Raw genomic sequence first — 11,286 nt, 5'->3', positions numbered from 1 at the left:
AAAAAAAAAAAAAAAAAAAAAAAAAAAAAAAAAAAAAAGAAAAGAAATAATAAATTAGATTTTTATCAAAAATTTTAAAATCTCATGAAAAGAAAATATTTAGAAATGAATAGGCAAACCATAGACTTGGGAAATATATTTGCAGTGCGTAGATGTGACAACTGAGAGGTGTGGTGGCACATATTTGTAACCCTAGCACTTGGGAGGCTGAGGCAGGAGAATTGCTGTGTTTGAGGCCAGCCTACGCTATGTAGCAGGAACCAATCTCAAAAAAAAAGATGTGACAGCCAACTTGTATCCAGATGAAGAATATCTACAATTTAATGATTGAAAAAAAAACTCAAGCTGCATGTAGTGGCACATGCCTGTAATCATGCCTGTAATCTGAGCATTCAAGTAGGGTGAGGCAAGAGGACTGCAAGTTTAAGCCCAGCCTGGGCGACTTAGCAACTTATGAGACTGTCTCAAAAATTAAAAAAAAAAAAAAATTAAACCGGGTTGGGAACATAGCTCAATGCAAACCCCTGAGTTAAGTCATAAACACACACACATAAGCATAGACACAGAAGAGAGAGCCTATTGAAAAATGAACAGAAGACTTGAACAGACTTCTTCACAGAGCTATATAAATGGACAGTAAGCACACAGAAAAGTAATCAGTGTCATTTGTCATGGTAGGAAGTCAATGCAAATTGGGTCACTGGATGTCAGTACACATCCCCTAGAATGACAAAAATTAAGAAAACTGATCCTGCCAATCATTGGTGTGGCGTCAACCAGTGCTCTTATATATTGCTGAAAGTGTGGTATTTCCACTTGGACGAAATAGTTTAGCACTTCGGTGGAGTTTTGTAACAGCTCTATTGAGATCATTTACAAACAATAAAATTTACCTGTTTCAAGTGTGCAGTTCAGTTAGTTTTTGTAAGTTAATAGTTGTTAAGAAAACACCATCACATGTGTCCCTCTACCCTGATCTGCTTTATGACAGTAGTTTTGCCTCTCTAGAACTTCATCTAAACAGAATCAGAGTATGTACCATTTTGTGTCTGACTTCTTTTGCTTAGCAAAATATTTCTGAGTTGCATTGATGGTGCATTTTTATAATGGACAATAATACTGGTGTCAGTCTGTAACCCATTTTCCTTCTTTTTTTTTTTTTTTTTTTTTTTTTTTTTTTTTTTTTTTTTCCTGGTACTGGAGATCAAACTCAGGACCTTACACTTACAAGGCAGGTGCAGTGTCATTGAGCTAAATCCCTGCCCCCCACATCTTCATTTTTTGACATGTTTTTAAAATTGGAGGTTTTTGTTCGTTTGTTTTAGGGGTTTTTTTGTTTTGTTTTATTTTGGTTTTTGTTGGTACTGTGGATCAGACTCAGCCCCTTGCACTCATGAGGCAATCCCTGGCCCAAAATTGAAAGTTTTGAGTTTTGATGAAACTAAAAAAATCATTAAAATTGTTTAAAAAAATTTTTTTAAAACAATGAATTTGAATAAACATTTAACAAAAGAAACTAAACAAATGACCAGTAAGCACACCAGAGAGAGATTATTGAACATCACTGGTCATTAGAGAAACACATATGAAAACCATAGTGAAATACATAGCTGGAAACTGTGGTACTCACCTGAATGAGTAAAGGCTCAGCAATGCAAGCTTTGGCAGCTGGAACCTGAATACATTGCTGATAGGAATGCAGAATGTCACAACTACTTTTGAAAACAGGTTGACAGGGTTTTTTTTTTAAGTTAAACCCTACACTTAACACACAAACCATTTATTTTACTCTGAGTTATTTACTCAGAATAATGGAAACAAAGTCCTTATAAACATTTATTTACTAATGTTCCTGGCACTTTTATTCATAGCAGCCAAAAACTGGAAACAACTGAGTTTGTCAATAGAAAATGGATTTTTAAAATTACATATTCATTAAGTGGAATGTTACTCAGCAGTTAAGAAGGAATGCAAAATGACTCTCACTGACATGCTGCTGACCAAGCGGGGAAAAAGCCACATAGAGTACAACTGACTCCATCTTTATAAATTCTAGAATAATCAAAAGTTAATTATTGGCTGAGATTTAGCTCAGTGGTATTGCGCCTGCCACGCAAGCATAAGGTCTTGAGTTTGATCCCCAGTACCAAAAAAAACCCAAAAACTAATTTTATTCATTTCTGTTGCTGTCATAAGAAATTACTACAAACTTAAATGCTTAAATGCAGATTTTTTGAAATGATTCTGTAAGTTAGAAGTTGAACAACCTTATTGGGCTAATCAGGGTGCTTGGAGGACTGTGCCCTCTCTGTGGGCTCTGGGTTGGATCTTCTCGCCTTTTCAACTTCTAGAGTCTCATAACTCCTTGGCTTGAGGAACTTGCCCTCTATCTTTAAGCCAAATCGTTTCTCGGCCTTTTGGCTAAGATCAAGTGTAGTATCCCCAAGCTAACATTGAATCTCATTGCCTTGTGCTGCCTCCTCCCTCTTCCATGTTTAAGGACTCATGTAAGCAGCAGTCTAGAGGCTGAAGGAGAACTGTGAGGAGGAGGCCAGAACACCAAAAACAAATACAGGGACATTTGTGATTACATTGGACTCACTCTAAAATCAAGATAATCTCCCTTTTTAAAAATAATCTAACCAGGGGCTGGAGAGGTAGCTCAGCAGCACAGTGCTTGTCTGGCAAGTATGAGGTCCTGAGTTCGATCCCCGGTACCAGAAAGAGCCAAAAAAAAAAAAAAAAAACATCAGCAGCCTTATTCCTATCTACAACTTTAATTTCCTTTGCCATGTAAGATGACGTACAAGTTCCAGAGATGAGATTGTGTCTGTCTTTCTGGACCAATATTCATTGTTCCATGCTAATTTAATAATTAAAAAAAAACAGAGCAGAGATTTTCTCTGAAGAGTATGCAGTGGCAGTATGAGGGGGAATTGACTGGAAAGAGATGGGTGAGCATTTTCTGGTAAAGTAGAAATATCCTTATGTGACAGAGGTGTGTGGATAGGGATGCAGTGGTTTGTCACAGCTAAGATCTGTGAAATTTCAGTGTATACACATTATAATAGAGGACTAAGCACCAAGAGAATGTTTATTAGTAAAATTATATCTGTTTTATTTTACATTTTAATTTTAACATATCAAACTTTACAGTAAAAGCTTGTTTCTTTCTGGCAGCCATGAAGAACTGTACTCAGGTCGCCCTTATGGAGCCCTTGATTCAGGTTTCAATAGTGTGGACAGCGGTGATAAGAGGTGGTCAGGGAATGAGGTGAGTATCTCTTCTTTTCTGTATATTGAAACTCCTGATTAAGAGAAAAGAAAAAGGTGAAAGATCCTAGTTGGATTCAGTTCCTTAGCACATAAAAAACGGGAAAGTCAAGGCAGGAACAAAAATCTCACATAGTTTCTTCCATCCATTTACCTAGCATATGTGAGGTCCTGGGTTCCACCGCTAGAACGAACGAAAAAGAAAGAAAGAGAGGGAGGAAGAGAGGGTATTCTCTTTAGCTAGTACGAAAGAGAGAAAGAAAGAAAGTATTCTCTTTAGCTAGTATGAGAGAGAGAGAGAGAGAGAGAGAGAGACTGGTGCAACCACTATGGACATCAATATGGAGATACCAAAAAGCTAGATCTAGATGTTCCATTTGACCCAGCCATCCCTCTGCTGGGTATCTTTCCAAAATATTTAAAAGAATCATACCACAGTGATATATGTGCACCAATGTTTATAGCGGCACATTTTATAATAGCTAAAACTTGGAAACAGCCCATCTGTTGGAAACTGGATAAAGAAGATATGGTTTTTCTATAAAATGGAATATTACTTTACTCAGCCATAAAGAATGAGAAATTAGAGTCATTCATAGGAAAATGGACAGGACACATATTGAGGATATACTCCTAAGTGAAATAAATAAGTCACACGTGTAAATACCAAATAGTTTCTCTGGTGTGAAAAACTATAATAGTATACAAAATCCTCATGGGATAATTAAGAGTGTGAAATAGGAAGAAAAGGGCTAAAGGTGTAGGGAAAGGGGAAGGGTAGGGGCAAAGAAATAAGGGAAAAGAGAAAATGAAAAAATGGAAATAAACAGTTTGTTAATGGGGAGGGGAGGAGGCGGGGTGAAGGGAGGGCAGAGACAAGGGGAAAAAATGAGAACTAAGACCTGTCAAGTAAAGGTACAGGATCCCAGTAATGAATGTAACTGTACTGTATACCTAGATTGTACCAATAAACTCAGTAAGAAATCAAGAAAAAAAAAAAGAAAGAAAGTATTCTCTTTACCATATTTTTACCATGTGTATTTTACATGCTTATTACCTCTTTGTCTCATACATATAGTTTTATATTCTGGAAAGCCAAACAGGAATTATCTGTTAGATCTGAGGTCTACAGGTTATCTGGAGTAGAGGTAGAAGGAATGCTGGAAGGCAAGGGAAAGCAGGACTCCAGGCTGATGGGTAGACGTGGGGAGCCTACTGAGGAATATCCACATGCTCAAAATTAGACTGCTTTTTGGTTTTGTGTAACTGTTACCATTATGTTTTCTGCTTTTTGTCTTAAATTGGATTCAACGATTAAGCTTTTGTCAGCAGGGCTGATAACATCCAGTTTATAACATTGTTTCATTGAGAGTCCAAAGCAGATTAAATTTAAATCATACACAACCTGATTATAATTTGGAATTGCTCATGTGCATATCTCTGGGTGGCTGCGTCTAAGAGACACATATATGTAGATCACTTAAATCTGTGTATATATTTATGAAGTCATGAATGCTCTTATTCTTTTTTGTTGACTGGTAGAATATCTATAACAGAGTTTACCATTTTAACTGTTTTGTTTGTTTTGTTTTGGTACCAGGGATTGAACTCAAATCCTTGCGCCTGTACAGTGCCACTGAGCTAAATCCCCAGCCCATTTTAACCATTTTTAAATGTTCATTTCTCTGGACATGGTGGCACATGGCTGTTATCTCAGTACTTGAGAGCCTGAGACAGAAGGATGTCTCAAACAGAAGTCCATTTCAGGGGCCGGGATTTAGCTCAGTGGTTCCACCGCCTGCCTCTCAAGCTCAAGGTCCTGAGTTCCATTTTTGGTACCAAAAAAAAGGCCATTTCGCCAGGCATGGTGGTACACACCTGTAATCCCAGCACTCGGGAGGCTGAGGCAGGAGGATTGCTGCAGTGGGAGACCAGCCTGGGCTGCATAGTGAGTTCCAGGTCAGTCTCAACTACATAGTGAGACACTGCCTTAAAAAACCAAAAAAAAAGGCCATTTCATTTGCATTAAATATATTTCCATTGTTCTCTAGCCATCTTTGTTGTCCATTTCCAAAACATTTTTGCTGGGCTGGGGATACTGCTCAGTGGTTACCTAAGGCACTAGGTTCAGTCCCCAGCACCAAAAACCTCTTTGCTATTCTTTCCTAAATGTTAATTTTAACTAGGTTATATATTATGCCCACCCTTAAGTATTTTGGCCAAAATTGAATGTGATTTTTAAAATGTTTCTGCTGTTTTCTAAGCCTACAGATGAATTTTCAGATCTGCCTCTTCGGGTAGCAGAAATTACTAAGGAACAAAGACTACGAAGAGAAAGCCAATACCAAGAGAATCGGAACAGTTTAGTTGTTACAAATGGTGGAGGTAAACAATTCCAATGTCATCTAATCTTTATAATTTAATGTAAATTTTTTTTTGAAGCAGTCTTTTCCATGTCTACTCCTTTTATGTATCTATAGCTTTTTCATTGTCTTTTCAAGAATTCTTTCTATGTAATGACTGAGAAACATTGTTTTCCTCAGGGGTGAAACTTCAGTTTTTCTGTTTTCAGGTTTGCAGTTAACAATTTGTCTCTCTCATTCTTATTTTGGGAGAAAACTTTATTACAGACAGTTTACCTGGAATATGTCTTTGAAATGCCATTCTCCCTTTTTTAAGTGATGATTTGATCTCTTGCAGGAATTTAGTGTGTTGCTTTACCTTTACCTTTTCTTTCACCTATATAATCTCTTCAGGGCTTCTGAATGTTTTCCTTATTCTGGCATTTAAAACGTTGCAGTTGCTGGGCACGGTGGCACACACCTGTAATCCCAGCACTTACAAGTCTGAGGTAGGAGTATCACCGGAAGTTCGAGGCCAACCTGGACTACACAGTGAGTTCAAGGCCAGCCTGAACTACAAAGTGAGATCCTATCTCAAAAAAACAAAAAATAAAATATGCCATTAAAATTTTTTTTAAACCTTTGCAGTTGTTTTTATGAAACAGGTAGTTATCTTTCTGCTTCCTTGTGTAGTACTTCTGAAATGAACTCTTAATTTTAGCATTCTGCTCCATATTGGTTTTAAGTCACCAAATCCTAATATTTGGGGGGATTATTGAAGAGAAATGACTTACTTTGTTTTTTGGAGTAAAGCTTTCATCTCTGATGATTGTAAGTGGCTTGCTGTCTTCCTTTTCCTTACCATTTTGTATTCTTAATTCCTGTCACTTAGCTATTCCATCCACATTTTAGTAGTTTTAGTTTTCTTTTATTTCTTTTATTTTTTTCTTTCTTTTGGTACTGGGAATCGAACTTGGGTCCTTGTACTTGCAAGGCAGGCGTTGGAACCACTGAGCTAAATCCCCAGTCCTAGTTTTCTTTTAAATTGTGCCCTTGTACAAGTTATCTTTCCAGTGAGTTTGTTTAAGACATAAAATAATTTCTGGATCTGTTTTGTTCAGTATGGTAGCCACTAGCCACATATTGTTACTGAGCACGTGAAATGTTCTTTTTCTGATTTGAGATGTACTATGAAGTATAAAATACAAATCAGATTTTGAAGACTAAATAGGAAAAAATATATAAAATATCATATTGATTTATATGTTGAAATAACACTGAGATATATTGGACAACATAAAAAATATTAACCAGGGCCGGGGATTTAGCTCAGTAGTACTGCTACCTGCCTCGCAAGCACAAAGGGCCTGAGTTCGATCTCCGGTACCAAAAAATGGGATCGAACTCAGGCCCTTGTGCTTGCGAGGCAGGCAGCAGTACCACTGAGCTAAATCCCCAGCCCCCCCAAAATAAAATATTAACCAGGCATGGTGGCTCACAATTGTAATCCTAACACTAGGATGCTGAAGCAGGAGGATCACAAGTTCAAGCCGAGATTGGACAGCTTAATGATTTAATCCCAGGCTGGGCAATTTAGCAAGACCCTGTCTCAAAATTTAAAAAAAAAATTTTTTTTAAAGGACAGGGCTGGGAATGTAGTTCATTGTGAAGGCCCTCAGTTCAATCCCCAGTAACAAAAACAACAAAAAACAACAAAAATATTTTTTTGTTGTTTTTGATACCAGGAATCAAACCCAGGTTCTTGCACTTGTGAGGCAGGGGGAGGAAACACTGAGCTAAAACCCTGGCCCACAAAAACTTTTTAAATCATCTTTTCCTTTTTTTGCGGGCGTGGTGGAGGGGTATGGATTGTTTTGTATTACTGGGGCTTGAATCCAGAACCTCACACTAAGCTACCTCCCTTCTCCATACGTATATATTTACTGTGTGTGTATGTGTGTATGTATGCTGAGGCAGAGTATTAAGTTGCCCCGGCTGGCCTTGAACTTGTAATCCTCCTGTCTCAGCCTCCCAGCAGTAGGATAATTGCCGTTTACCAGGACATCCAGCTACCTTTATTTTTAATATAGCTACTAGGAAGTTTAAAATTACTTACGTGGCTCCCTTTTGTAAGCTGCATTTTTTTTCTCTTGAACTGCACTGTCTAAATAGTATGAAAAAGTGATGTTGCTCTCTTGGAAAATAGTAACAATATAAACTTTGTAGTCAGACAAATTATAGCACATTCAAAAAATGCATTCAAATACCTGGTTTCTAATATAAATGTAGACCTAGGACTTTGTCATCTATTTCAGTTATAAACAAATCATAATAACTCACAATTTATTTTTAATATTAATTGCAGCTTTAGAATTTTTTACAAAAATGTAGACAGAAGACTACATTGAGAGCCAGGGATTTAGCTCAGTGGCACTGTACCTGCCTCGCAGGTGCAAGGTCCTGAATTTGGTCCCTGGTACCAAAAAAAAAAGACTAGATTGAGAACTAGATTTCTCCAAATTCACTGTCCCAGCTGCACTTACAGGCAACCTATGAAACATCATAGAATAACAGGGTGTACTGCATCTCTGAAGAAACCATCTTAGTAGCAAAGGTTTTTTTTTTTCCTAATGTTGCATTTTTAATATTTATTAAATGTAATTAGTTTTAAACTTAAAAACAGTGGGATTTTCTAAAACTTAGAGATGAAACAAGTATGCAGCTGTGTCTTAATTTTATGCTTTCTTCACCCTGAAGCATCTTGAGAAGAAAAAAATTCCTCAAATGATTTTCCTTTCATTCACAAATTGCTGCAAAATATCTACAAGGTCGACCTTTAGCAGTTAATTTTCTGAATAGAAAAATCTTTGTTCTGGTTGTGATTTTTTAAAAAGTGTTCAACAAGGGAGGGGAGGGGGCTTGAGGGGAAGAATGTGATAAAGTAATTTATTTTTTAAAAAATGTTCCACAAAAGTTCCAGGAAGTGAAATGTTAGTCAATAACTTTCTCTGCAAGTCCAGTTTCTTCCTGCTCCCCTACCCTCTCCTTACCCTTTCCCTCCTCTTCTCTCTCTGATTGACTGGGGAAGATCCTTGCTCCATTGCCCCCACTGGCCTCTGACTTCTAATGCTCCTGCTTCAGCCTCCCAAATAGCTGGGATTACAGGTGTGCACTACCAAGCCTGGCTACTCTAATTTTTATTGCCCTTACTTTCTTTTGAGTTGACTGTTAGGTTTTCTGTGTCCCAACCCTCGAAAGAGATGTTATTAAGCCCTCCAAAAATTAAAAGAAAAGATTCACTTTTCAGTCATTAAAAATTAGTCATCTCTTGTCTTTATTTCACAAATGCAAACTGTCTTGTTTAAAACTCTCAGGAGCTATCCAAAGAAATAAGAGATTCAACTAGGTCTGTATCTCAGTAATTACTGTTAGCTTTCTTTAATGACCTTTGACTAAGGTTTTCAGGAGACTTTGACAGTGTGTGGCCATGGACTATAAAGACTGAAACTTTGTGTCCTTTCTACCTTCAGAATAGAAATTGGGGGACAGGAGAGAATATAGTTTAAACAAATGCTTTTTATTGGCTGTCTTTGATTGTTTTCTCTGATGTGTGTGGTGTTTGCAGTGGAACACGACTTGGATCAGATCGACTACATTGACAGCTGTGCGGCCGAGGAAGAGGAGGATGAAGCAAGACAGCCCCAGGGCCTAGACTCCGACAGCCTCAGCTCACAGTTCATGGCGTACATCGAACAGCGGCGGGTCTCTCATGAGGTGGTGCACATTGAAGACTAAACTTGTGGCACTTCACAGTAGTATACGTTTCTCTCGCACCAACAACTGCTTGGTTTAGGCCTAATTGTTTTATTATAATGTTTACTTCTAATTTTAGTCCTTAATTTTTCAGATTTATTCAGGAAATCAGCAAGTAGTTCAAGTAGAATTTCAATTTCTTTTTTAAATAACAGATTTCATAATTTTGAAGAAATAGTAAAAAAGGAGTCCTAAGAGTAACCTAAGGCCTTTGGAGAAAATACAGAGGAAGCAGATGCTTTCCATTGTTGGTGTTTTGGGGGTTTCATTGTTTTTGTTTTGCTTTTTTATTAAAACTTAACTGGTAAATCATAATATGATTGATCAGTATAAGAATTAAGCCCAAAAAAGTTGACTTGAGACAACACAAAACTTACCCATAAAATTTTTATAATAAGCTTAATTATATTGGAACTTTTATCTTAAGTTAACAAAACAAAAATTGTTTGCTATTAAAATTCTTGAAGTGATTGCCCTGGAAAACAAATGACCATTCAGCCCATTGCCGACTCTGCCAGTTCCCCCGGGGTCTAAAGGAGAATAATAGCATTCTTTAGTGCCTCCAATCAGCCGAATAAAATGGCTCCGTCTTCATGTCTGTGATGTTGAAGTCTGGAGTTTGTCCCTGGCTCTGAGCAGGGGTTATTTGAGAAACACTCGGGGTCTTTTTGGAGAATGATGTATAGCCTTTCAGAAACAAATTAATCAAGTGGGATGTGCTACAAGTGATACTATCATTCTTTAAAAAGAGTCCTTTGGTTTTCTTGTGTGAAGAAGGCTTTGAACACAGTACTTTTTGTCAGTGATCACAAGACAGTTCAGAAACTAGATAAAGTTATATAAAACAAATCCTTTAGCCCAAAGATAGCAATAGGCACGTGATGGATGAATTGCTTGTGGCTCAGGCTATTGGGCTCTTGGCTGGAGCAAAGAATTATTTTGCAATTAAAGTAAAATTAATAATGTCACATAATCTTTAATTGTTTTGTGGTCATTCTTGATCATTTTATGATTAAGTTATATAAATGAGGTATCTACTATAATTGAAAATACTTATTATAAATACTGTAATGAAAAATTATGCCACCATTTCTTTACTCCATTAGACAATAATGGGTAATAATCCATTTTATAGTAATATGTTTTTAAATTCTAAATTATACGGTAATTTTTATGATTCTATGTCATAAGACTCTGTGATTTCTGAGTCATAAAGCTTCATAAAATATGGCACTCGGTGAAATGTGAAGCAGTCTTGTTTTAGATGTTTTAACAGTGGAAAGTCTCTTGTTTGTAATTCTGAACACTATCTTTAAAAAATGATATTAAAAACACATTTGAGATATTAAACACTCTATTTAATTTTATTATAATGACACTCGCATACATACACCACCCCTGCCTGAATAGATTATGACTTATACTTATTTTTAAATTAAGTCAATATTGCATTTATTGTGTTATGAAAATTCCAGTACCTCTGACAGTAATTTTAGGTAGTTGTAATATCATAAGACCAGGGTGGTTAAGTCACTGATACAACATCCTAAGAAAAATTTTTGCTTATTAAAAAAAATGACATGGTCACTAAAATTAGAGTAATTATTCTCACATTAGTATTACAGAATTGTGGCCCATTCAATCTGATTGTTATGCCCACATTTTTGGGCAGTCATCTTTTAGCCCTTTGGAGTAACTGGCCAAAGATTTTCTAGTTACATATTATATACTTATTTCTTGGAGGTAGACTGTAAGTAGTTTTAAATTTGATGTTTAATTACCCTTTTTTAAGAAGTTTTCTTATTTTTTACTTATTGAATATCCATTATGATTATTTTTGGTGTTGAAATAAGATGTT

At 36.5% G+C, this 11,286-nt stretch overlaps 1 protein-coding gene and 1 pseudogene across 1 annotated transcript in view; both read left to right on the top strand.

Annotated features, from left to right (window-relative positions):
- Positions 1-11,286, top strand: part of Lrch3 (leucine rich repeats and calponin homology domain containing 3) — a 64,155-nt gene that overhangs the window by 16,866 nt on the left and 36,003 nt on the right. Inside the window, exons 7-9 of the mRNA XM_010624544.2 lie at positions 3,181-3,274; positions 5,538-5,658; positions 9,241-9,389. Of these exons, the coding sequence (XP_010622846.1) occupies positions 3,181-3,274; positions 5,538-5,658; positions 9,241-9,389 (364 nt within the window). The remainder of the gene's footprint in view (positions 1-3,180; positions 3,275-5,537; positions 5,659-9,240; positions 9,390-11,286) is intronic.
- On the top strand, positions 2,402-2,488 carry LOC117285805 (annotated as a pseudogene).

Source organism: Fukomys damarensis, unplaced genomic scaffold, assembly GCF_012274545.1.
Source record: "Fukomys damarensis isolate Sample0158 unplaced genomic scaffold, DMR_v1.0_HiC HiC_scaffold_12, whole genome shotgun sequence".
NCBI classification, from domain to species: Eukaryota; Metazoa; Chordata; class Mammalia; order Rodentia; family Bathyergidae; genus Fukomys; species Fukomys damarensis.
This window is presented reverse-complemented; position numbering and strand designations above follow the sequence as displayed.